The sequence below is a fragment of the Apodemus sylvaticus genome, chromosome 9 (assembly GCF_947179515.1).
Source record: "Apodemus sylvaticus chromosome 9, mApoSyl1.1, whole genome shotgun sequence".
In the NCBI taxonomy this organism is placed as follows: Eukaryota; Metazoa; Chordata; class Mammalia; order Rodentia; family Muridae; genus Apodemus; species Apodemus sylvaticus.
Genome location: NC_067480.1, coordinates 54832988 through 54860786, shown reverse-complemented (window position 1 = coordinate 54860786; position 27799 = coordinate 54832988). Strand labels below are relative to the sequence as shown.

Sequence of the window (27799 nt, the reverse complement as noted above, 5' to 3'; positions counted from 1 at the left end):
AAGCAAAATAATCAGTGAATATGTAAACTCAGCATAGTGCCATTAATCTAAGAGATTCTAGAAGGAAGAATGGCGTCTGTCGTGGGGAGCAGTTCTGGGAGAAGCATCCAGGCTGTGGGAATAGTGAGTGTGAACATGCTAGAGGCAAGACAACAGCTGGCCTAATCCGGGCTTGCTGAGACAGTCTGGACAGAACACAGGGAAGAGGGACAGTCAGAAAGCATCAGGGCAGGCTGTGCTGGACTTAGCATGGCTTGGCTTTCCCTTCTGTATAGGAAAAGCCACTATGAGGGAGGGTGCTTAGAGAAGGGTCAAGTTCCGACTGGCATCATATAGGCTGTGCCTGTTGCTGAGCCGAGAACCCCCTGAAGCTTGGGGGAAGGGCAGGGAGAAGTCATTCTGTGAGGGGACAAACACCATCCCAAGGGCAGGGGCCAGACTAGCCCTCTGGTGCAGGTGGCGAGGACCAAGTGGATTCTGGGTATGCTTGCTGCTAGGTACAATGTCATGTGACAGAGCCAAGCCTGACCCCAGTGTTATGTGTAGCTAGAGGGTACCAGTTACCCAATGGACAAACCTCCAGAGGGCCAGGTCATCGTTCCTTTGAGGTTTCTTTTCAAGAGCTGAGAGAAGCTATGAGGAGTTAGGTTAGGGACAAATTAAATGTGAGGTGCCCCTGACACAGCTAAGAGGTGACAGACATCAAGAACTCACTGAGAAATGACTTAAATATTAGAGGAAAAATACAGACTGATGATATTAACTTGGGGTCATTAGAATAACAGGGATATAAAAGCCATGCAACTGAATTAATACTAAATTATCCCAGGCTAGGTAGTCAATAGCAGATGTTAGCTTATAGGATCCCCAAAAGGCCACCTATTTACATGATTTCAAGCTTTAGTCAGTGAACATAGTGAGTGTCTTTCTGGGTAAGTGGCCCCTGGAACCCTAAAATCTTTCTAGAGGGTCACAACCCACCCAAAGTGTGGCCCAGAGTGACTGGTATATACACAGGTACATATCCTGTCATTTGCCCTCAGAGGATGGCTGAGAACCCAGAGAAGCGAACCCTAACCTTTTATGGAGAGAGAATTACCTGGATCGCCCCAGGAACCCTCCAAGAACTCTTGGTGCTGAAAGCCAAGTACCCTGAAGCCCCTCTCCTCTCAGGCAACACGACTCTGGGTAAGTAGGAACAGTCTGCTTTTTCCATTGTTGATGCCTGGCTGAACTTCTGGGTCCTTGCTCCGTTCCTGATCTGCTGCTTGGAGATGAAATAGTCACCTGTCTAGTAAATTCAGTGACCTCCAAAGGTGACGGACATACATTCTAGTAGTATTCAGGGTGACTGGGGATGATATGCGAGAGTTTTTTAAAAAATGTTTTAATTTATTTTGCCTCTTGTTATTTTGCTACAGTTAAATATTAAGTAGACAGAAAGAATGTTATAAAATACTTGTGGATGTATTAACAAACATGCCTAGTCACTACCCATATCCATGTTGATAACTTTGCTTCACACACACACACACACACACACACACAGCCCAGTGATAGAATGCTAACCTAGCCTGTCCAAGCTCTGGATTTGAGGCCCAGCGTTCCTCACAAACTTGTAATTGGTGTTCTAACCACTGGCCTTCCAAGATAAAAGGAGAGGCTATTTCAACGGCTGTCTTCCTGCAGTAGACCGGAGGGGCAAATCTTTCTATGCAGAACCCAGGTACATTCAAAAGGAAGGGATGAATTTCAGGTCAAGCAAACACAAATGTCAGAGTAATCATGACAGTCTCTGTGCAGTACGTACACAGTTAACTGACACGTTGTTTGGGAATTCAAACGTATGTGGTAATTATAAAAATGACGAAGAGACTGGCCAAAGGGCCAACACAGTTCAGCTGAGGGATGCCATCAGGAGGGAGGGGGGGAGGACAAATGTGTATGCCTCTCCTTTTATCTCAGAAGGCCAGGGGTTAGAACACCAATCACAACAATCACAAGTTTGTGGGCCACAAACCCAGAGCTGGGACAGGCTAGGTTAGCGGTCTACCACTGGGCTGTGTGTGTGTGTGTGTGTGTGTGTGTGTGAAGCAAAGTTATTAACATGGATATGGGTAGTCACTAGGTATTGGAAAAGGTCCAAGGTTTTATAAATGTCTTTTTTTTTTCCATGCTGTGATCAAGCCTAGAGCCTCACGCATGCTCAGTAGGTGCTTGCAACCAAGTCACACGAACATTCTCTGGTTTGGTTTGGTTTGGTTTTTCGTTTGCTTGTTTTGAGGTAGGGTCTCATTATCACTTTGACCAGCCTGGAACTCACTGTGTAGGCCAGTCTGGTCTCGAACTTACAGAGTTCAAACTCACCTGACTCTGCCTCCAGAGTGCTGAGATCAAAGGCAGGCACCCCCCTACTCCCAGCCACAAACATTCTTAGAAGTATCTCCAGGTTCCTATGTGGAAGAGAGGTTGAGGAGCCTCCCACAGTTTTGTTTCCTATTGGTCAACGTAGCAGGAGATGCATGTAGTCAGGGAATGCGTACACTGGGCAGAGGAGTATATATATGGTCACTGTTTTCACTTCCATACATATTTATTATCAAGTTTAAGCTTTTTATCTAAATGTTATGAGAAATTTTCAATGTGAAAGAAAAGGTGTTCTATCTCTCTATCTTTCTATCTATCTAAAATGCATTTTTTCCTTCAGGTCCAGCTATGAAGTCTCAAGGGCACTTTTACCCAGTTCTCCTGTCTCCTGCTAGAATTCCTGATCTAAGAATGGTGACTAAAACCAGTGGCGGTGAGTTCCAGCCCTCACCTACCCCTGTGGGACCCAAGGCAGGACATCCTCGGGCATCTATCTTATCAGCCTCAGCTCACACAGCATTTCTGAAGTCAAAGTGTGTCTCCACTGCAAACCCCATGACCAAAGCCAAGACTGTAACCAGAGACCCTCCATACTCTTTGGCCAAGCACTGGCTAGCCTTCCCACTTCCTGATACCTAATATCAATATTGACTCTACAAATTTAAATAAAATAAGTAATGAAAATAGGTTGCACTGTAGGAAAGGGTCACTTTCCCTCAGCCCTCCTGTCTCTGGGGCCCTTATACGAGGCCCCAAAAGGGCCTTTCAGGGCACAATTCAAAATTCTCAATGTAGCCTAATCATTCCTCTGAAGATGAAGAATCTGCGGTGAAAAAAGAAACTGTGCTCGCCCAAGGTTATCAGGTTACACGGTCAGCTGCTCGCAGTTCAGAAGCTCCACTGCCTTTTCACAATAACTGCCCCAGCTCGGTCCCTCCACCAAAGGAAGCCTGCCAGGCTATGCAGTCTGCGCGATGTGCGGCCAATGACTCACTTAAAGCTAAGGCGTGAGTGCCCTCTAGTGGCCTTCAGGAAACTTCCTGTGGCCGGGAGCGTGAGCACCGCCGGGGTGACCTGGGACCAGCTGTGCTCCCGACAGCACCCCCAGGAGCCATATCTCTACTTTACAGTTTCGCTTTTAATGTAAAGGTCTCTTTACATGCAAGTTCGTTCATATGCCCACGGTTGGCTCAGTCTGGTTTTCTTCCAAAATCATTACTATGAAGCGCCCCAAAGTCACTGCTGCGGAGGCAGAGTCAAAGTTTAAAACCCTGAGAATGAAAAAAAGTCCATCAGAAGGCCAGATAGACCTCTGTCTTTGTGACCAGAGACAAAAAAAAAATCATATAAAAACACTGTGAGGAGGTAATGGAGACACCCGAACAAAGGCCCGATGACCTGCCTGGCCTTGGTCAGAGTTTGAACTCTTGGGAGGACAGAGCTATAGAGTCGGCGTTTGGAGCCCCGCTAGAGGGGTGAGTTGTGTGGAGGGTATTGTTCATTCATTCGTTCGTTTGTTCGTTTGTTTGTGGTTATCTGTGTCAAAGCCAGAAGCAGGAGCAGGGTGCGGTGGCTCCTGGCCTGGTTCCTAGAATCCCAACACGTGGGAGGGAGGACCAAAATTCAAGGCCAGCCTTGGCTACCAGAGACCTTCTCAAAAACAAAAAGCAATAAGAAGCCAAAAGGGGCAGTGATGAGCCACTCTGGCCTCTGTGTTTCTGGCTTAAATAACAGCAATAAGATGTTGTGTCTGGTTTTTGTTTTGGTTTGGTTTTTGGTTTTTGGTTTTTGGTTTTTGGGGGTGTTTTTTTCCCCTAAAGAGAGCCAGGGTCATCACAGAGACATCAAATCATTTGACAGGGAACAAAGTTAGCTATACTGGGCTCCTGCAAAGATACTGCAGGGATTTGGGGTTTGAGTGTTTTAATTTTTATTTCATGTGCATCGGTGTTTTGTCTGCGTGTATGCCTGTGTGAGGGTACAAGATCCCCTGGGACTAGAGGTACAGACAGTTGTGAGCTGCCGTGGAGGTGCTGGAAACTGAACCCAGATCCTCTGGTAGAGCAGCCAGTGCTCTTAACCACTGAGCCATCTGTCCAGCCTTTGGGTTTGAGGTTCAGTTTGCTGTTGGAAAGATTATTTGGTTTGGTTTGATTGATTTGGTTTGGTTTGGTTTGGTTTGGTTTGGTTTGGTTTGGTTTGGTTTGGTTTGGTTTGGTTTTAGAAGCACAGTTTCCTTAGACAGCCCAGGCTGGCCTCAAAATCACCGTCTCAGCCTCCCAAGTGCTGGGGTTGCAGGCATGTGCCACTCTACCTGACTAAGGCCAGAGGTTTTACAGAAGTGAGCAGTGGATTCCGACAGAACCATGGGGATAAGGAACCAACAGGCCATAGTTAGGGGCTCTGAGGCAAAACCAGATCGCTTAAGAATTACCTTTTATGAGATGCTGAATCAGTCAGTCAAGAACTCCAGGCTGACATTCTGAAAAAGCAGGACTATTTAGTTACAGGTTTCAGGTGAGATTATCTTGGCTCGTGGATTATAAAGAGCTGCTGGTCTTCTCCACCCAGGAAGTTAGCTGAGGTTAGTAAAGCAGTGGGGATGGGGCGGGGGATGGGGTGTGTTGGCAAAGACAAGAGATGTACTGTGCCAAGAACATTTAATATTGATAAAATATAGCTATGTGGGAGGGCTAAATACTCTCAAAGATGAATCAACAAGAGAAAATTCAAAGTCCAACCTGAAACCTGCTGAAAGTCAGACTGCCAGCAGCTCACTTACCCAGGTCTGCAAGTGAGCTCAACCCTGTGTGCTAGGGTTTCATTATGTCAACTTGGGAGAGGTGAAGGATTTCTTTTGAAATGTCAACTCTGGGTGGTTTGGGTGACCACATACTTTCCTATATTGATTTGAACCCTTTCATCCTACTGAGGAGAAACCCTCAAGTTCTTGCTTACATCCTGCCAATTCTCACACGTTTAACTCCAGCTGTTGTCAAAATGTTGATTAATTTCTGGCCAGTTGGCCAGTAGCACTGTCCCTCTCCTCCCGGGTACTCACCCACGGCTCCCTCCACCCCTTCCTGTGACCCCAGAACTTCTCCACACCTAATACCACCAACCAATGGGAAGCCTGAGGCAGCTGCCCCCTTGGGATGTGTCTGTTTTGATTGGCCAGGGTCCCTCATCAGCTGATTCATGAAGGCTATGATTACCAAAACTCGACTGCTTTGACTCTTGTTTGGGCAATCTTGGCCTAAATTTCTGAGCTATTATATTTTTGAAATGTTCTCAAATCAGAACATACTAAAAGGTCACACAAAGTGGGGGTAATTTATGTGGAGAGACATACACAGCCTATTTCATTTCTTATCAGGTAAATAGAAGCTTGGCTTTTTCATTACTTGGGCTGACCGTTCACATATTTTTCTCTAAGAATCATCAGGAGCATTTCCTCTAGGGGAGTCTTAGTGTGGTGGTATCATGTCATATTCAAATTGGCATCACCATAAACCCTGTGAGAACCATAAAGCCAGGGAGAAGGTCATTCATTTTTGTCCTTCAAGTTTGCATAAAATCCCTTTCCTTCCAAAAAATAATTGTTGATTTTTAGACCATGACCTAGGGATTCAACTGACCTTTGCCATTGTGATAATGTTATCATATTTATTCTCCTTAACCACATAGTAATCATGGTCGCTCAGAAGGATCATGGGAGTTCTAGTAGGGTCTACCACTGGCATGTTGTTACCAACACTTCTTTGTTCCTATCTCTGTTTCGTCACCCTTGTCCAAAGATGAGTGTGGCCACAGGGTCCCTCACATAGCTACACAGGAGACCAATAAAAGTTTTAAAAGTTTTAGAGCCAGGACTGGGGAAACTGGCTCAGATATCTGGGTCTTGCAAGCATAAAGATCTAAGTTTGATCCCCAGAATCCACATAAAATATCTGGGCAAGGTAAGACACTCTGTAATCACAATATTAGGGAAGTGGAGACAGGAAGACTCCTAGGGCTCATGGGCCCAATCCAATTTAACAGGCTCTAAACCAGTGAAAGAAAGAAAAATAAAAAGTAAAAACAGGATTTCCAACCAAGGTTACACACACACACACACACACAGAGAGAGAGAGAGAGAGAGAGAGAGAGAGAGAGAGAGAGAGAGAGAGAGAAAGCCCAGTTCCCAGAGACTGATCTAGCTGATGTGGGAGCTCCTGGTGACCCTCTGAGCAGCCGCAATGGCAGTCAGCACTCTAACCAGATGTTAAGGGAGACCCTAGGGTAGTGATGCCAGATCTGCAACTCCCATACCAACAAAAACAACCTGCTTTTCCAGGACTGACCATAGGTGCCTGCTGCAGCCTGGCTCAGGTGAAGGACATCTTGGCTGAGAGCATCTCTGAGCTCCCGGAGGAGAAAACTCAGACCTACCGAGCTCTCCTGAAACACCTCCGGAGCCTGGCAGGGCAGCAGATCCGGAACATGGCGGTGAGTCTCCGGCTGTCAGGCTCAGGGCACACACTGTTTCTCATCATTGAGATGTCAGGATAAGCCAAAAGGTCTGAATGGGTTGAAATGACAGACCAATTAACAAAGACTTTTAAATCAATAAATTATATTTAATAAAACATTCAGGAAAGTTCTAGATGAAATTCAACACAGTAGCAACTAAGCAGGAACATGGGTCACAAAGGCCTTCATGGTTTTGCTAATTTCTTGGTAAACCTGTCAAAAAGACTGATTTAATATTGGGCTTCATTAACAGAAGTATAGTACCTACAGAAAGCTGGCCACTGGAGAGTCACTGTCATGAGGTTTTCCAGGCGCACATGCATGCCCTTCTCCAACATTTGCTGGTGGGGTAACAGAGATCTTAGGCCCTGGGGAGTCAGCAGATGTCGTTGACTCTGAAAACTCTGAAAAAGTGATTCCAAACGATGAAACTCACTAGAGCCTGTCGGGGAGAGGGTGACAAATGAGTTTGGGGTTTGGGAGCACATCTAACAGAGATGTTAGGGTCAGTCAAAGAGAGCATAAGAGATGTCTTCCCAACACCCAGACTCCTGAGGACAGAACTGGCCAAGACACCTCTGGACGCTTTTGAGGCCCTGAGAGGATCACCAGCAAATGTCCTGACCTAAGACCCTAACCAAGATGTGCTCTCTCTCTAGTCTTTAGGTGGACATATTATAAGCAGACATTCCTACTCGGACCTGAATCCCATCCTCTCTGTGGGCAATGCCACACTCCATCTGTTGTCAGAAGGTAAGCTGCACTCCAGGCAGCCCTTGAAGAGCCTTTGTTTTTTTGTTTTTAATTACATTTTTAATTTTTTCTTAAGGAACTCCATTAAGTAGTAGCTTAGGTCGCCAACTCTCAGTTCACCATGAGGAGCTTCTGTCATGAGGAAGATACATTGTAACAATGGACAGAGGTGCTTTCTATTGACAACATACACACACACACACACACACACACACACACACACGACCATATGCTCATGTATTAGTTTATGTGTCCTTGCTTGACCAGAGATGATGTGCGAAGGCTACCATGAGAATTTCAGGGTCCTGGAGAGACGGCTCAGAGGTCTCTCCTCTTAAGAGTACACATTGCTCTTGCAGAGGACCAGAGTTCGGTTCCTGGCACCCACATCAGGTGGCTCACAACCACCAACAACTCCAGATCCTGGGGGACTCCACATCCCTGGCTGCTGTGTGGGCACCCACACTCATGGCACATGGTCACAGAGATGTACAACTATATATATATATAATTTCAAAAAATAGAAACAAGTCTTTCAACGAAGTGAATGTGGCTAGAGAAATGGATCTGCAGTTAAGAACATTCCCTGCTGTTGCTGAGGGCCTGAGTTTACTTCCCAGCACCATGTCAGGGAACTCACCACCACCTGCAGCTCCAGTTCCAGGACATCTGACATCTCTAGCCTCCAATGTCACCCCCATTCACATGCATGTAACCACATAAAAACACCTGTACATAACTAAAAATAAAAATAGATTTTTGAGAGAGAGAGAGAGAGAGAGAGAGAGAGAACTAGACTTGGTGGTATACACCTTCAATCCCAGCACTCAGGAGGCAGAGGCAGGAGGATCTCTGTGGGTTTGAAGCCAGCCTGGTCTACAGAGTGCTTTCCAAGACTATGTAAAGAGATCCTGTCTAATAAATAAATAAATAAATAAATAAATAAATAAATAAATAAAACCCAAGAAGGAGGGGTGGGGGATGGGTAGGTTACAGAAGGTGACTTCCTTCAGACTAAGAGTGCAAGGCTCCTGCCTTCCTCCCTCAATCTACATCCAACCTGAGTTGCCCCCTACTGCCCCCCAATCTCATGCCAGGGTCCATCTCAGGCCAGGGCCTCAATGTCAGGCAAATGTTCTACAGCAGCTCTCAGCTAACACTTCATATTGTTACAATCCTTACTAAAGTCCATGAGCTAAATGAGTGTTCTTTTTTTTTTTTATGTATTGTTCCTTGTGTGTGTGTGTGTGTGTGTGTGTGTGTGTGTGTGTGGTATGTGTGATGCATATCACAGTGCATAAGTGTCATCAGACTTGGCTACAAGTGCCCTTTCCCCCTAAGTCATCTTTCTGGACCTAACTTTTGAGAGAGATTAGCACTTAAACCTTAGCAGATGTGAACCATTGTTATCTGGTTCCATTCGCCTCCCCAGACATCCTGTCCTGTCTCTGGGTCTTCCAGCTCTAAAATGCCCCTCCCCCTCATCACTGAATACCTGACTACTCATCCAATACTCCTTCCTCTGTCCCCACCCTCCCCCCACTCCCTCAGCAGATCTCTGACTCACTGCCTCCTCCCAGGCACAGGGACACAGAGGAAGCCGTCCACAGCCTGTGGACTTCTAGGCTCCCTGAGGTGTTTAATGCTGTCACTCACTGCTCAGAGCTCAGAGGTGGTGAGGAGAGACTTGGGGGCTGAGAAAGGCGCCTAGGCTCCACTCCCTGATGGCTTTCGCATGAAGCCTACTAAGAGGGAGGCCATAGAAGGTTATGTGTGCTGGCTCTCTGAGGACACGAGGCCTGTAGCTTGAGATGACCCCAGTATAACCCACAAAACAGTCAAGAAGCCAAGGCTCTGGGGATACCAAGATGGTGAGATCCCTTCCCAGGGCCTTCTGCTATCAGATGATAGCAATGTTGCACAGGGTATTTGTAAATACCTTTGACTTGGGGTTTCTACTTTCAACTCTGCCAAAGCCGGCGCAGACCTCCATCACTCCAGAGAAGGCGAGACCTCAGCGCCCGGACTTAGCAGCAAGGCAGGTAGACAGTGATCATTAGGGACTTTGGGGTTTCCCATCCAATTATGACTATGCCAGCATTCCAACCAGCACCGAGCTCCTGCCATCCCTGGGCTGTAGATTGACCTCTCTGGGACACATCCTATACCAGTGATTCTCAACCTTGCAAGTGCAGCAACTCTTTAGTACAGTTCCTCCATGTTGTGTTGACCCCCCCATTATAAAATTATTTTCATTGCTACATCCTAACTGTAATTTTGCTACTATTATGAATCGCAATGTAAATGTATTTTCCAATGGTCTTAGGAGAGGTTGAGAACCTCTGTCCTATACCATATTTTAAAGCCAGAGGATAGCACCCTGGTCCCAAGAAATGATAACTGAGCCCAAGGGAGATTTGACAAGCTGTTTAAATGTGTCAAGAACACAAAACTGCAGCAAGTGAAAAGCAGATAACTCTGCTGGCAGTGAATGCAAACCCAGTGTCTGCATAAGTTACAGCTCAGCCTTGACCCTCCATCCATGGTTCACTCAGTTAGCCAGCCTCTGCCGAAGGATGAAAATCCTCAGGAGTGGTAGGTGTGGCATTAGTGGTGACAGGAGAACAACTGTCATGCACAGTGGAGGGAAAGGGGGCACAGGAACAGTGTCACAGACTGGGACCTCTGCATCAGTCTCTGTGATCAGAGGTTCTATTCCTTCTGCGGGTCGGACTTGCTTTGCTCATGATTATACTGAAATGGCATTTCCTTCCCTAGAAGGCCTGCGGCAGATTCCCCTCAATGGACATTTTCTTGCTGGGTTGGCAAATTCAGACCTGAAGCCAGAAGAGATTCTGGGATCTGTGTATATCCCCCACTCTCAGAAGGTAAGAACCTGGCTGGTTGCCATGATGTTGTTTCTCCCTGTTGCCCATAGTGACGTCATCTCTGCCATCTACAGACAGGCGGAAGCTAAGTAACCGTGCCCCCAAAACTGTCCGCTGGCCCACTGCAGACTGGTTCAGCAATAAGCCTTTGGGACCACCCTGCACAAGTGGTGCTGGGATGTGGACTCTGGTTGTTGTTGCAGCTGTGGGGTGTGGCATGCAGAAGGCCTGTGGTCATGCTCCCAAGCACACTTGTTTCCATGGGTGAAGGCTCTCCGGCTGCAGACAGAGCGTCTCTACCTGACACACAGGAAGCTGGAGCCCTAGACTTGGCTTTCCCAGCCCCAAATTTCTGCCAAACCCTACAGCTCATAGAAACACAAGGCCTCCAGATGTTCCCTGGCCCAGGATACCAAAGTTGATGTGGCCACCCAGCTAGCTATGGAGATGGCCTTCTTCTGCACTCTTTGTTCCATAGGCCTCCTCCCAAAAGCTGTGCTTGACTCTAAAAGAAGCACATCACACACACACACACACACACACACATACAGACAGAGACACACAGACACACACACACACACACCACTCACAGGTCATAGTGAAGTCTTAAGTTTCATTTCACCTATGGATGATCTTTGGTAGTTCTTCCTGTGGAACAGAAACTTTGGCATACAAAGGTAGCAGATAGAAAAATGGCGGATTAGTGCATCAGAGCGATGACTCAGCAGCTGTGGCCACCTGCCGCTCTTGCAGAGGACCTGGGAAGGAAGTAGCTTTCCATTCTGATGGGGTGGTTTCCGTCTCCTCAGGGGGAGTTTGTGTCTGCCTTCCGGCAGGCCCAGAGCCATCAGAACGCCTTGCCTGACATAAATGCTGGCATGAGAGTCCTGTTCAAAGAAAGCACAGACGTCATTGAAGAGCTGAGCATTGCCTATGGAGGGGCGGGGCCCACCACTGTCTGCGCACACAGGTCCTGCCAGCAACTCCTGGGCCGGTGAGTCATAAAGTCATGAACACCATTCCCTCAAGGGAACCTCAATGGCAGGAAGAACCCTGGCAACTGTTGACAAAGCCCTGGAATGACAGAAACTCGGACTCAAAAAAAAAAAAAATCACCGCTTCTTTCTTCTTTAATTTTGCTGAGTTAATTCCACATTGTTTGGCTTCAATTAAGCCAAATAATGTAGTATTTTTTGGGGGGTGGGGGAGGGACACAACAAAAAATGGCCTGTTTTCTCATCCAAGCCTTCTTTTCTCCTGCAAATGAACACCCAGCCACAGAGCACTCTCCACAGAGCACCCAACGCTCCTATCATAGGGTGCATTCTATTTCTTCCTGGGTAAAAGACAGCCAAGTGTGAATTCTGTCCTGCTCTAGAATATTCTGGAACAGTTCTAGACTATTCTGACTCTAAAGCATGCTTGATTTATGCTGCGATGGAGAAGGCCCCGTTCTCACTGTGCCTCTTAGGGCAACTCGCAGGTTCTGATTTGTCCCTAGTTCTTTGTTTTTTGTTTTGTTTTGTATTTTTTTAACAAGGGCAATTTCAAAAGACATGCTGATGAAGAAATGAGGAAATACACACATTCCCACGGAAATAACTCTATGGGAAACTAAGTAAAGAAGAATTACCCTTTCCCAGGCATAAGTCCACAAATTGTCCAATGTGGAGTGGTCGTCACTGTGACTGTGTACACACACATACACACACACACACACACCAAACTTAACCTATCTTATATGTGTTTTTATGCATATATAATATATGAATATGCATAAATATCAGTAATAGTTGAAGGGAAAGGTTATCAATGTGAGACAGAGGTTAGAATTGCAGGCATTTGAGGGAAGGGAATTTAGGAGACAGAGAGAAAAAAATGGAAATAAAGGAAGCATTCAATTATGTTTCAAATAAACTATATATTTTTATTTTATTTATTTACATTCCAGTTGTTGCACTTCTCAGTCCCCCTCCCACAGTTCCTCATCCCTTCCCTCCTCCCCTTCCCTCCTCCCGTTCCCTCCAAGAGGGTGTTCCCCACAACTTTGTATCCAGCTTCCTAAGGCTCTCCAGTCACTCAAGGATTAATAGCATCTTCTCTTGCTGAGGCCAGACCAGGCAGATCTCTACTACATATGTGCCAGGGGTCTCCGTCCAGCCCATAGAAGCTCTCAGTTGGCGGCTCGGTCTCTAGGAGCTCCCTGGGGTCTGGTTTAATTGAGATTGTTCTTCTCTCTCGCTTTCAGCTTCTTCAATCCTTCCCCTACTTCAACCATAGGGGTCTCAGACTTCAGCCCAATGGTTGGCCCTAGTTCCTTGTTAACCCTGATTCTGAGGGAAACCCTGGGGGTCTCTACAATGCTGGCTCCGTGCAATCACACACCACCCTTAACTGGTTCTTCTTATCTCAACTGTGCCAGGCGCTGGAACGCACTGATGCTAGATGAGGCTTGCAGACTGCTTCTGGATGAGGTCTCCCTCCCAGGATCAGCCCTAGGAGGCAAAGTGGAATTCAGGAGGACTCTGATTGTCAGCTTCTTCTTCAAGTTCTACTTGGAGGTTCTACAGGAACTGAAGGCCGGCGAGAAGCTGCCCCCTGAATCTACCGTAAGTGCGTCGGAGGACAGTGACAGCTGCTGCTCTCACATGATCCTGGTCTCACGGTTCTGAGACTGGAAGGCCTTGACCAAGGTGCCATTGGGAAGCAGGGTGAGGTGAATCAACCTTGCAACCCCAACATTTGAGAGGCTGAAGCAGGGAGATCACAATGAATTCAAGTCCTGTCTGAGCTACAGAGTAAGACCCGTCTCCAAATAGAAAAATAAACTGAAAACCAGAGGTGTTATCAGAACTAATGTGGTTCCTCCTGAGAACTTGGAGGCTCTGGCTACCCCCTTGCCTGACTTCTGGTGGCTTGCTGGTGACATTTGCTACAGGTGTCACCCTGCTAATGCCTTGACAGGGCACTGCCCCTGTGTGAAAGTCTATGTCCAAATTTCTCCTCCTAAGAGGACACCAACCAACTCTAATTCATTGGTGCTGTAGTAAACACTGGTCTTGCTTGGATAGATCACACTCTGCATCTCTAGGGATTAGGACTTCAACAGGGATTTGGGAGGATGAAACCGGAACCAGAACACTGGCCTCTGTCAACTCTTTGATGCAGGATCTTAGATTTACCACTGCTTTTGCCAGTCATCCTGTGGAGAGCCTGTTACCGCTATCTGTCCTCTGTCCTGGGGAGGCCTTTGTCAGTCCTAGCAGGGCTAGTCGTGGGGTTCAGCCCTGAATGCCCGTCAAAGCACCTCGGCTCTCCAATGTTCATTCTGCCCTAGCCCAGAAATGTTACTAGGTCTCTGCCTCTGCTCTTGATTTTTTTTCCTTTTAAAATAAACTTTATTGAAGCATAACTTGCCATGAAACAAGGGGCAAATCATAAATATGTAATAAAACCCACCTGTTTAAACTTGGTGCACAGATGCACAACTGTGGGACCACCAACTCAAACCGAGTACAGCACAGGTTCCTCACTGCAGAGAGTCCTCACATCCCGCCCTTCACCCCCACTCCTGTCCAGACAAGCACTGATCTCCTGAGTGCTACTAAAGCTTCATTTTGCTTACTCTAGAGGTTTGTGATCAATATGAAGTGTGAAGTCAGATTTTTGTGTTTCAAAAGACAAACACCGACATGTCTACTAACATCTATACAGCTCTCTAGGTTTTCTGATTGCAAACGTCTGGGATGTGGTAATCAAGATATCCACGCTCTCACTTGTTCCTCCTGCCTTGTCCCCGCTCTCTCTCTCAACCTCCCTGACCACCATCAAAATGCTCACCCTCAGGCACCCCCACCCTGTGGCCACTGTCCCTAACTTCTGACTTCATTTCTCAGCCAGGATACCAGAGCAGCTGGGATACTGAAAAGAGTCTTCAGAATTTTTTCCTTGTGTGAGCCGTGAGCTCTAGCTTATTCTGGGATGGCTTATCCAACCTAGAATTTTCTTCCTAGCAATGCCCACTTCCCTCTAAGTTCACTATCAGACCTTTCCCTCAAGGGACATGAGGATCAGATTCAAACCAGTCACCCAAGCCCTATCTCGGAAGGGAGGATGGGCGGCACCAGGGTCATAGAAAGTGAAGCCCTTGCAGGGTATCTAGGCCATGCTCAGCACATTAGGAGCCGTTTTTCATAATCCAAACCCACCTGAACCAGACTAACCAGTCTCTCTCATTGTGAGTGATTCCAGGACAGCCAGCGTTATCCAGAGATCGTAGACCGGTTCCTAAGCTCTCTGGGAGATTTCCAGGTCACGCTACCCCGGGGAGTCCAAACATTCCAGGTCAGTGAGTTTGATTTCACTGAAACCTACACTGAGAGATAAAAGAGAACTGTGTGGGCCAGGCAAGCTATTCATAAGAGTGACTTTTAGTTCTTTCTAATTGTTCCTAATCCAAATCAGTAGCCTCTGGCTCCCAGGATCTGGTGCTGGAGGACACAAGGCTGCACTGGCAGACGGATCTGCAGACAGACAGTCATAATTACTCCAAAGTGGGAGTCTTTGGGTATTTGTTAAATACCTACCCAGAAGAGTAGCTGAGCCCAGAGGTTCAGGCTCTAGCCCAAACTTCACGTTTAATCTCCAGTCAGCAAACAAGAGGCCCGCAAGTGACTACGCTCACCCTTCTGGAAGAATGATTTAGAAAATAGCTGTTCTTGCTGGTGCATGCCCTCCCCAACATGCACACACACAGAGAATGAAAAAATGAGGACATGGCTCTCCTAGGTGTGGTTAGGAGGTAGGGTTTATCGTAGATATGAGGGAAAGAACAACCAGAGACATCTAAAGGGTTCAGAATTGAAACAGGCTATGAGAAGGGGGAAGGGAAATCAAGAGAGGAGAGAGGCAGGGAGAAGTATGCTGGGGGTTGGGAGGGGCTATGAGAGAAGCCAAAGACCAAGAGAACAAAAGCCAAGGTGGCTGAGGTTACATAGGAGTCAGAGAAGCTGGGAGAAGGGAAACAGAGCTCAGGGGCAGGGGGAAGCTGCGAGTCGAGCGGGGTATGCCAGCCAGCGTGACTCTGCAACAGGTACTTGTGAGTAGGGACCAGGGAGTCTGGTGGCCAGAGCCTGCTTTGATATGTTAAATGGGCACCTCAGTTAGCCATTTGTCCACAGTTAGACACCCTAACATACACACACATGGGCACACACACACTCACATGCATACACACATGCATGCATACATTCACATGCACATGTGTGTAGGCACACACACACTCACATCCATACACATACACAAATACACACTCACATGCACACACACACACACAACCAGTGCAAGCTTCTCAGAGAAAAGCTCCAGAATAAACTCTTTCAGCATCCAGCTGGCTCTGGAGAATTCCATGCCCATTCCGCCCCCTGTCAAGTCTTCTCACTCAGACTTTGGACTCTCTCGCGGAGGTCATGCTATATCACATAGGCCTCATCAGAACGATGAACATAAGCAGGTTGGTCATTGGAAGCATGGGGACAGTGCCCCCCTCTAGGTACATCACGAAATGGTCATGTTCGTCCTCTGACCCACTCCAGTGTTTGTGGCCCAAGGGGGCTATCCTGTGCCTCCTCCCCGAATCAGCAGGCCACCTGAGATGAAAGGTTTATGGGCTAACTCTCTCTTTCTCCATAGAGAGTAGATTCTCAACAACCCCTCCAAGATCCAGTTGGACGTCCCATCATGCACCTGTCAGGTCTTAAACACGCCACAGGGGAAGCTGTATTTTGTGATGACATCCCCAGGGTGGATAAAGAACTTTTCATGGCTTTAGTGACCAGTACCAGAGCTCACGCAAGAATCATGTAAGTAAAGCAAAGCTTCCAAAAACCTGAGATTCACCAGAGAAAAACCAGTTCCACCATCTTGGGCCAAATTAAAGCAAGCTTTATTAAATATTAAATACCTACCAAGAGATTGACTTTAGTCAGGATCATTCCCTGGAATTTGCCACCTGAAAAATGGCCCTGAGGTGTAGCAGTACCTTAAAAAGGCAAACCTATAGGCCACTGTACTTTCCCATGAGGCGTTGTTATTTTCCAAGAACTACAATTCCCAGCATTCTAAGAAGTTACCTGGTCCTTGAGCAGGTGGGACTTACAGGTTAATCTTGCAAATTATAGTATACCTGGTGATGCCTCATGGGAATCATCTTTTCTGCAATGTCCTGATCCAAAGAGCTCCAAGAATAAAAAATATATGGAATAGACTGTCCTGAAAACAAACAAACAAAATTATAGGGGCTGGAGATGTAGGTCGGTTGGTAGAGTACTGAAACTCTCCCATGCACAAAGCCTGGTGTTCAATCCCCAGCACCATACAAACCCAGCATGGCTGTAAACCGCAGTAATTCCAGTCCTCAGGAGGTCCTCAGGCAACAGGACCAGAAGGCCAAGGTCATCCTCACATAGCTAATTCCAGGCCCACGTGAGCCGCGTGAGACCTCGGGCCTCTTGTTTGCTATCTGAGGTCATAAAGCCTCATCTCCCCGGAGCCTCATGTGTGACTCAGAGCCACACTAATACCACTGAATCACCAGCCTCATTACTGAATAGGAAATAAAGACTGTCCGTACAATTCTGTAGAGGACTGGTCTCACTGCCCCACCCTGGCAGCTGGAGCATTGCGTGCTGGCCCTGCAGAGGACTCCTGGACACTACTCCACGGCAGGTCCACTCTCAGTGCTAAGGACAGATTCACTGTTACATGTTTTAATTTTCAACTATGTTCTTCCCTTGGGTTTGAGGCTCTCAGTTTTTGCACATGTCTCTTTAAATGTCTCCCTCTGTTCAGATCAATCGACTCATCTGAGGTCCTTGGCCTGCCTGGTGTGGTTGATGTCATAACAGCTGAAGACATTCCAGGCAACAATGGTGAAGAGGATGACAAATTACTGGCTGTAGATAAGGTATGGTTGGGCAGTGCTTTCCCAGACACCTGTGAAGATCACCCAAGGACCCTGTCAGTCACCTGACATAGCCTCCTAGATTTTCCTACCACTAAGATACCCACTGCCAAGGCCCTGGCTCCTCTGTCTCCAGGTGCCACCATTCTACTTGCTTTTCTGAAGTTAGGAAATAGCATATTAGACAAAAACTAATCACAGATCAGATTCAGCCACTGTGTGCCTCTGAGTTCATTTGCCCTTATCTGAAAAATAAACATAAGGAAATGATCTACATCAGGATAGAATGTTCTAGAACAGTAGTCTTCAACCTTCCCAACGTTGCAACCCTGTAATCCAGCTCTTCATGTTGTGGTGACCCCTATCCATAAAATGATCTCATTGCTACTTCATAACTGTAATTTTGCTACTGTTATTAATAGTAATGTGAATAGCTATTATGCAGGATATCTGATATGCAACCTCCAGGGGGGTTAAGAACCACAGCCCTAGAAAGATCTAGAAAGAAGGTAGGGTGACCACAGCCCAGCCCTCTAATTTACATGGAGCTCTCTCCCTTCCTAAACCTGTTCTCTCCCAGGTCTCTCTTTTCTTCACTCTCTATTTTTAATAAGTTGTCTTGACTGTCGCTGGACTTTTAGTTCAAATTCAGCACTCATGTATGGACCACCCTGCCTTGGGCCAGAGCAGCTGACTTCTGTTCCAGCATTTCACCTACCGTAGGCCCTCAGAGTTTACCATCGCTAAAGGAGGAATGACCACACACACACACACTTCGTTGTATCATAGGAGTTAGGCCAGTGAACACACGTGAGGTGCCTAGGACAATGGTTGGCACATGAAGTGTTGGCTATTGTCACTATTGTCACACTTCAATCAACCCTACACTCTTCCTCTTCCAGGTGTGGAAGACACCAGTGAGATTTCTGTTTGTTTAGTTGGTTGGTTTCCTGTTTTGTTTTGTTGTTGAATCCATCAGAAGTGGTTGGCTGTCATGTAGCTATTGGGGCCGCCATAATAAAACTTCCTGAGCATGGGCCTGGAGATGTGACTCAGTGATTAAGAGCTGCTCTTTCTGAGGACATGGATTCGATTCCCAGCACCCGCATGGCAGCTCACAACTGTCTATAACTCCAGTTCCCCAGTATCCAACATGCTGTTCTGGCCTCTGTAGGCACTGCACGCATGTAGTGCACAGACTTACATGCAGGCAAAATGCCTATGCACATAAAAATAAAGTTTAAAAAAATGCATAGTGAGAGGCTGAAGCAGAAATGGGTTTTCAAAGCTCTGGAGCTGAGCCAAAGCCAGTGTCAGCAGGTCTGGCTTCTGGAGAGTCTCTCCTTTGCTTGCTGAGGGCTGCCTACTCCTTGTCTTCTTGTTACCTTTTCTCTGTTCGCTCTTCCCTCTTGTCTAAGCTCACGAGTCATATTGTACAAAGGCCCCACTCCATATTAATAACCTTTGTAAAGACCGTGTAGACAAATGCTATCTCGTAGTCAGTTGTTGATTGAGTAGTTTGTCAGTTCAAGACAGGGGCCACCACATATGCTGTAAGCTCTTAAATGACAAGATGAAGAATTCATATGAACACATGGCAACAGGGAACTTGCTTGGTTCATGTTACAGTCAACATCTGGGACTTACCCTCACTGAATACAGTGGCCAGTAGGTGGAACCTGTAATCTGCACTTTTTGTGTGTGGTGCTGGAGGTCTAATCAGGGGTCTCACATGTGCAAGGCAAGTTCTGGACCACTGGGTACAACCCAAGACCTTCCTTTTTCATTATTTTTAAATTCATACCCAAGCATACATAAACTTCTGTGTGGCTATTTCTATTCAACAATGATATCTAAGACACAGAACACTGGTGAGGTTGAGCTTGGCTTCTGTTCTATTTGCTTTAAAATTACTTAAATTGGCTCATTTATCATTATTATGTTGTGGAGTATGGGAGGTGTGGAGGGCTCACATGTGGAAGTCAGTGGACAACTTAAAGGAGATGTTTCTATCTCCACCTACCTTTCTGTGGGTTCCGGGGACTGAACTCAGATCCCCAGGCTCACACAGCAAGTCCTGTTACACACTGAGCCATCTCCCTCTACCTGGTTTATGGCGCTCTATGTTTATGTATGCACTTTACAGGTTCTCTGTGTGGGCCAGATCATCTGTGCTGTGGTAGCAGAGACTGATGTTCAGGCAAAACGAGCAACTGAGAAAATAAAAATCACCTACGAGGATCTGGAACCTGTGATTTTCACCATCGAGGTAAGCAGGTCAGTCTCCTTCTAAGAGTGTAAAGCCGGACTTGAAAGAAGAAAGCTCAGTGGTTAAGAACACTGGCTGCTCTTACAGAAGACCCAGGTTCTATTCCCAGCTCCCACAGGACAGCTCACAACCATTGTAACTCCAGTTCTAGAGGATCCAACACCCTCTTCTGGCCCCTGCAGACACCAGGCATGCTCCTGGCACAGAGACATACATGTGGGCTACCACTCATACACATAAAACACAGATAAATAAATCTTATTTTTAAAAAAACCACTGTGAAGTAGAGAGCATAACTCAGAGCCTTTCCCCCTGCTTGGCATCTGCTTGCACTGGAAAAAAATTTCATTTTGCTTTGGAAGATATTACTTGTATGAGATGTAATATCATCTGGCTCCAAGAAACAGAAAAAAAAAAAACCCAGTCAAAATAAAAGTTTTTCTCTTACATTCAAAGGCCTAGAACTAGCCAGGCCTAGTGGCAGAGGCCTAATTCTGGCTGTGTAGCCTGCTGAGGCTCACAAATTATACTGAGGCAGGTTGGTGAGACATTGACTCAAGGCAAGAAGAAGAAAGATAGGGAACTCTGTGGTAGAATGTTTGTCTGCTGACAAGAGAAAAGGAAAAAGACTAGAAGTGATTGTCCAGGGCTTACATGATGTGGTAGTCTGTTTACATCTGTGTATATGATTTACATGGTATGTTTTGTGCTGCTATAACAGAATCCCTGAGGTTGGGTAATGTAAAATGAACAGAAAATTGTTTTTCATGGTTCTATTGTCTGGGAAGTCCAAAACTGAAGGACTGAATCTTATGCTACATGATTCCAGAAGGTGGGAGGGGAAGCAGGCAGAGAAACTCACTTTTGTGACAAAGCTGTCCCACTATGGTTATTACAATAACCCACAGAACTAATGGGTCCCCATTACCTAATCCCCTCGTAAGGACCCCACCTCTCAAGACTGTTGCCCTAGGAGTTAAGCTGGGTAGGACACAATTTGTGAGCTATATGTCCAGAATCCAGCTCTGTCTATCTAGTCTTTCTGTAATATATGATTTTCATTCTAATAGCTACTGAAGCTTTGGACATTAAATCCATTTTCCAGCAAAAGGGATAAAAATGGGTAACCCTAATGCTTCTTAAAACACTTCCCAGTCAGGGTACATATGCGTAAACATGTCTTTGATCCCAGGACTTGGGCAGAAGAGGCAGATGAATCTCTGTAAGCTAGAGATCAGCCTAGTCTTACATAGCAAGTTCCAAGAGAGCCAGGACTACATGGAGACTCACTGTCTCAAAAATAATAATTAAAAAAAGGGGGGATCATTTCCCAGTCCTTACAGGGAGGTGTGTGCATTACATATGCCTTTCATTGGCTAGAAGACCTGTGTCTACTGTACCTTACTGCCAAGAGATCCAGGAAGCATAATTTTATTCCAGATGGCATGTGTAGCCACCAGAGACTTGGGAGCCTGTTTATTGGGGAAGGTGGTGAGAGTGGATGTTGGGAACAATATGACTTCAAAGTAGAAACTAAATGTAATGAGAATTTCATGATGAAATTTTATAGAAATTATTACTCTAATTTCTGACTTTTGGTGATGGGATTTAAGGTATATCTGAAGAAAATAATGGCGTGAGAATATAGAAGATTCAAGTGCTGACTGGTGTGTTCACACTGTCATCAGGCCGGGCAGTGGTTGCATGTGCCTATAATCCCAGCACTCTGGGAGGCAGAGGCAGGTGGATTTCTGAGTTTGAGGCCAGCCTGGTCTACAGAGTGAGTTCCAGGACAGCCAGGGCTACACAGAGAAACCCTGTCTCAAAAAAACCAAATCCAAAAAAAAAAAAAAATGTCTAAAGTGAGCAAATAACTCTTTTTGTTTGTTTGTTTTGGTTTTTTGGTTTTTTGGTTTTGGGCCAAGAGTAATGTATGCATGTGTGTGTGTGTATATATATATATGTATATATATATAGTGTATTGTGAATATTATATATGATACATATCATAAAACTATATAAAATATATTTATAAGAGAGACGATGTATCACACAGATACTAGATCCAAGCTGACGAATTTGAATTATAACTGTTCCACTTTCTACCTGTGTGATCAGAGGAGTAATGATATGTACCTCATCAAGTCCTCATACATGAGTTAATGAAGGTAAAACAGAACAGTGTCTAACTCACAGTGCTCACTCGATATAGCTCAATTCATCAGAAGGCTGCAAGTCTTTTGGCACACATTGTGGCAATAAACATACTTCCGTGTTTGCCACCATGACTTATTGAGGTCAAAGTGTGTGCTGGCTACTTTTAGGTCAACTTGACACAAGCTAAAGTCATCTGAGAGAAGAGAACCTCAATTAAAAACTGCCCTCCTACAAAAGCAGGCCATAAGGCAAGCCTGTAGGGCATTTTCTTTATTAGTGGTTGATGGGGGAGGGCCCAGCCCATTGTGGGATGGTGGTTCTGGGTTCAGTAAGAAAGCAAGCTGACCAAGTCATAAGGAGCAAGGCATCAAGCAGCACCCTCCATGGCCTCTGCAGCAGCTCCTGCCTCTAGGATCCTGCCCTGTTGAGTTCCTGTCCTGACTTTTTTCAATTATGAACACAATATGAAAGCTGAATAAAAACACCTTTCCTCCCCAACTTACTTTCACTCATGGTATCTCATCACAGCAATAGAAACACGAAGACAAAGTGTTAATGAGGAAAGAAAAATTCCAAGTGTGGTGTTTATTTTCCAGTGCTTTAAGAGGTCACGGAGCTGTCACTGGGAAAAAGGGCTTTTTATTTGCAGAACCCAGGGCCTTGTGCATGCTAAGCTAGTTCTCTTCCACAAACCTAGGTGAGATGTTTCTAGACACTAAGCCTGGGCTTGCACGCTACCTGTCTCACATATTTGCAGCCTGGCTTGAGAGTTATTGTCTCCTCTCTAAGTCCCATTACTTCATCTTGAAAACAGAGGTAAGGATAGAAGTAACACAATATACATATGTATACATATATACTGCTACTATGAAGTGACACTATCCCAGGGAAGACATGACGAGATATCTACTCATCCCAGTTAGGGAACCAACAATGGCAGATGGAAATAATGATATCATCGAAGTTCAACTTTGAGAAGCAATGAATTTATAGGGGTTCCTTACAGGCTATATGTTACCATTATTTCTCCCTTCCATAGAGATTAAAATCTCTTTGGATATATAATTACATCCCCTTTCTCTTTATATATAATTTCAATTCTGCATCACAATATAAAGATTTCTACCAGTGTAAGATTATGTCTATAAAATGCTTTAAGAGTAAAATTAATAATCCATCCCCATTGATCTAATTTCTATATTACTCTAACACCTTTTTTTCCTGTCAACCCCCTTCCCTTTACTATGAAAGGATAGAGAGGAGGGAAGATAGAAATCCTCAGCCAGGCAGTGGTGGCGCGCGCCTGTAATCCCAGCAGTCTGGGAGCAGAGGAGGCAGATTTCTGAGTTCAAGGCCAACCTGGTCTACAGAGTGAGTTCCAGGACAGCCAGGACTATACAGAGAAACCCTGTCTCGAAAAAAACCAAATCCAAAAAAATAAAAAATAAAAACAAACAAACAACCCCCCCAAAAAAAAGAAAAGAAAAGAAATCCTGAAATCTAAGCTCTCTATTTAATTTCCTCCATCCAAAACTATAAGTTTTTCCAAATTATCTCTTAAAATGACAACATATCTATAAAATAGCCAAAATCAGATGCCCCAATTTAAGAGATTGGGATGTTGATTTTCTTTGACTGCTTCTTGTTGAGTTGGGGGCAAAGAATTTCTTTTTGTTTGTTTGTTTTTTGTTTTGTTTTGTTTTGTTTTGTTTTAGGGGAGAGGAGAGGAGGGGCAAGAAAAAATTTAAAAATTGGTTAGACTTAGAAAAGCTAGCTCTAGCATTTGTTATCCAGTCTCTGTATGCTGAGAAAGTTCAGGGCTTAACTGAAGTCCTGACTGGAACCATCTGAAAGGCTGGATAAACGGAGCTCACTGGAGACCAGCAGCCACCCCTGGAAACTAGTCTCTGGAAACAGCATCAGGTGAGGCAGGATCAGGTATCGAGCTGGAACAGCAGGTCATCTCAGCATCCTGAGGGTGAATCTTGTCAGAGCTGTATTGTTGGTCTTTCCTTCTGCAACATAGGAATCTTACAGCCAATATTTAGTTCTATAAAGATATTTGTAAGGAGTGCAAGGTGAACAGATCAGTTAAGGATGAGTTTTTGCTCCTTGTTTGAGCAGGTGAAAGACAATTGCCTGTTTTTAGGAGTTAGTTTGATCAATAACCAAACTATAGTGAATCTTCATTCATGCCATATGAAGGGCGGCATGATGAATTTTGAGAATTCTGTAACCAACAAGCTATGTTAGCTGGTGTTTTGCCTAGAGACATTTTTGTGTCTCAGCTAGTTTCAGGGCTGAGGGAGCAGCAGATCACAGTACCTGCCCTGTTTGGTCTTCTTGGATTTTTCTTTCCTGTCTGCATCCAAGATCGTCAAGGGCTCTTCCTCCGTCATGCCTGATCCATATTACTTTGGAAGGGCTTCAAAGCTTTTCTCCTTTCCTGTTAACACAAATACAGAGCCTCTCTCCCTAATAGCATGTCCTTGGTCCACTGAGTCAGTTCAGCAGCCTCCTTCCCTGTAGGCTGCTCTACGTTGGCCTCTCTCCCAGAGGATCTGTGATGTCATTAATACCAGCAAGCTTATAGCCACCCTCATTTTGGTAATTAAAACAACTCAAAGCAATTAAACCATGTGATATTATTTATTGAAATAGAGTTTCTCTCTATCTCCAGGCCTTTGTTCCCTACATTTGAGATCAAAGACCTGGATTTCCTTATTCTTCCGAGTATTCTTTTTTTTTTTAAGTCTTACAAAACTATTTTATTCTTTCAAATGTGTACATATTACAGTTTTTAAAATGTAAAAGTCTTTCATGTAGTTTTTAAAATAAATAATTATTTCTTCCTTCTATCCTTAAAACAAAGCAATTTTCACTTATTCCTCCCTTCTATGGAGATTAATATCTCTTTGGATATATAATTATATCCCCTTTCTCTTTATATAAATTGAATTGACATTCTGTCCTATGTATTTAACCTCAATTAAATTCCCTCCTATTTTCTGTATGAGCCTTTTCTCAGGACAATATACGGGCCAATGCCGTGGTAAGCAATCCTAGAATTCCCACAGAGCCCACAGTCAAAGAACCCAGCTGTTTACATAGCATTGACATCCTAAATTTCTGCTAATCTTTCGATTCCTCTCTTACTTAGGCCTGCTCTCTCCTAACCTGTCTTCTCTCCCAGCAGGAGCACCCAGCTTCTAGAATCTTAAAAGCATTTGAGAAAGCCTCAAGGGAATCCCTAGCCTGCTGCTCAGTGTGCTGGGGGCTTGGGATGCAGCTGTGACTTAGTTTTAAGCCACAAACCCCAGAATAATGCACACCAACTTAGCATGAATTTTGTCCTAGTCCCAAACCTGTGCAGCTTGGGGAGAAACCACGCAGCTCAGCTAAGTCACCAAGTCTCCTTCCTCCTCACCTTAAAGGGACAGCATGTGATTTCCATTCATGAATCTCTAATTTTTTAAAGTAGGTTTTTGCCATCATTAAGGTGCCATTCGTATTAGGAATATTTTAATAAATCCCAGTGTGGGCTTCCTTCCCTCCTTTGACCGTTTATGTTCCCAATGAAAGACACACTCTCTGCCTTTATATTTTAATATTTATATTTAATATGCCTTAAGCAACGCTATAGCTGGGTAACTGCCTAAACTCCATGATGTTATAATCGGCCTCCCACCGATAATTCCAAGTTACTACTTACTAATTTCTATGCTCTATCTGGGCTCCTCTCAACTCAAGAGAAGCAATCTGGGCCATGTTCTCTTGGGCCAGAACCCAGGTCACTCTTCTTTGTTGTTGTTGTTGTTGTTGTTTACTAAACATTTATTCATTGATTAATTTACATGGAATACAACACAACGCATAGTATCAGGAACAATGGCTCTTGTCTCTCTCTTGCACACTCTTTTAAGGCCTAGAAGCTCTCTTCCTTCCTTGTGATCTTTTATCCAGGAAATCTAAGCCCCGCCTATTTTTCCTTCTCCCCAGCTATTGGCTGCTGGCATCTGTATTTACCAATCAGAATTAACTGGGGCAGGTTCCCAGAAACTACATGCAAATTCCAGATCTTGGGGACCAGCACTTAGCATTACAGTCAACAGCAAACAGTAATCAGTGGTTGTTGTCTGAACACCTTTTGCCAGGGAGCCAAAAGAGGGTGTCTTAGTTAGGGTTTCCACGGCTACAAAGAGACACCAGGACCAAGGCAACTCTTAGAGAGGAAAACACTTAATTGGGGCTGGCTTACAGTTTCAGAGGTTTAGTCCAGTATCATCAATAGTAGGAAGCATGGCAGCATACAGGCAGACAAGGTGCTGGAGGAGGGTTCTACATCTTGATCCAAAGGCAGCCAAAAGCCACCACAGTGACACACTTCCTCCAACAAGGCCACACCTCCTAATAGTGCTATTCCCTATGGGCCAAGCATTCAAATGCATGACTCTATGAGAACCAATCCTATTCAAACCACCAGAGGATATGAAATGGAACTGGATGGTCATAAGCCACCATGGATAGTTATGAGTCACCATGTAGGTCCTAGAAATTGAACCCGGATCCCCTGGAAGAACAGCCAGGGCTCTTAACTGCTGAGCCATCTCTCTAGCCACTGCTTCTTGAGTCTTTTGGTTTGTTTGAGACAAAGTCTCACTGTATATCTCTGGCTGTCCTGGAATTCACCATGACACTAAACTGACCTCTAACTCACAGAGATCCTCTTGTCCCTGGGGCTCAAGTGCTTGGATTAAAGGAATGCACTGCTACAATCCTCTAACTTCCTGAGCCCTAATGAGCCTCCGTTTAGGGCATCCTGAGTCTTAAGGAGGTCTAATTCTGAGTGCCCCAAGTTTCTCTGCAGTGTAACATGTATCAACTCAGAGGAAACTGCTATGCAACAGTTTGTTACAAAGTACTACTCAATAAAAAGTAGCTGCTCTCACTATTACCATTAACAAGAAAGAAAGGCTGCAGACTCTAATGCCTTTGGGTTCCAAGAATGCAAGAGATAGGTGTCATTCTGAAGTGCAGAAGGACAGACTGGGTCTGCAGGATTATCAAGGAAACGCTGTGGTAAGTCAGTCCACAGAGCGGACCAGAACAATGACTTCCATGTGGGAGTCAGTTCTCGCAAGTGTCAGAAAGTAGAAGTGAGAAGGAAGGAAGCACGGAAGAACGAAAGTCCAGAAAGGCTCTTTTGAAATATGTCAAATACCCGAAGGAATAACAGCGCGTTCTGGGTCCTCTCCAACACAGCTTCCACCTCCTCAAAGTCCTGAGTGAAGAAGAGGTTCACGCATGTAGCTACCTAAGTATCTAACACACTTTTTCCTCAGGAAAGAGTGGAAAAGGAGGGCTCCCCTGGTTGGATACCCAGCACTGCTCCTAGAGACCCATGCTAAAACTGAGCATGTGTTGCCCAGTGAACCATCCCCCTGAGTCCACGCCTCGGGTCTGAAAATGGCTTCCTTCTTAATGTTTCCTAGTCCTTCTGGCTGGTTTTCTCTGCAAATGTAGAAGGCAGTCCCTCAGATGCCTCGGGTACTCTAGAGCTCTTGAACGCTTGACACCTTTCGTGTGTCCCAGGAGGCAACAATGCCAGGGAATATACTAGCAGGCTGCAGTCACGAGAAAGGATGACTGTCTTTGTGTTTTCGTCCTTTTGCATAGGATGCCATAAAGCACAATTCATTCCTGTGTCCAGAAAAAAAGCTTGAACAAGGAAACATCGAGGAGGCATTTGAAAACGTGGATCAGATAGTTGAAGGTAAATAGTTTGGAAGAGTTTAGGGTTATTCCTTGATTCCACAGTGAACCAGCCATCAAAGGCATATATTTGCCCTTGGAAGGCTCAGCCTCTGAAGTCCTGGGGCTTCCCCAAACCTA

General features: G+C 45.3%; 1 protein-coding gene across 1 annotated transcript in view; it reads left to right on the top strand.

Moving 5' to 3' along the window:
- Positions 1–27799, top strand: part of LOC127692161 (aldehyde oxidase 2) — a 95083-nt gene that overhangs the window by 14009 nt on the left and 53275 nt on the right. Inside the window, exons 9-20 of the mRNA XM_052192229.1 lie at positions 1044–1188; positions 2708–2800; positions 6704–6855; positions 7539–7632; positions 10411–10520; positions 11330–11514; positions 12943–13129; positions 14772–14864; positions 16212–16381; positions 17370–17484; positions 19628–19750; positions 27584–27680. Coding sequence (XP_052048189.1) covers positions 1044–1188; positions 2708–2800; positions 6704–6855; positions 7539–7632; positions 10411–10520; positions 11330–11514; positions 12943–13129; positions 14772–14864; positions 16212–16381; positions 17370–17484; positions 19628–19750; positions 27584–27680 — 1564 coding nt within the window. The remainder of the gene's footprint in view (positions 1–1043; positions 1189–2707; positions 2801–6703; positions 6856–7538; positions 7633–10410; positions 10521–11329; positions 11515–12942; positions 13130–14771; positions 14865–16211; positions 16382–17369; positions 17485–19627; positions 19751–27583; positions 27681–27799) is intronic.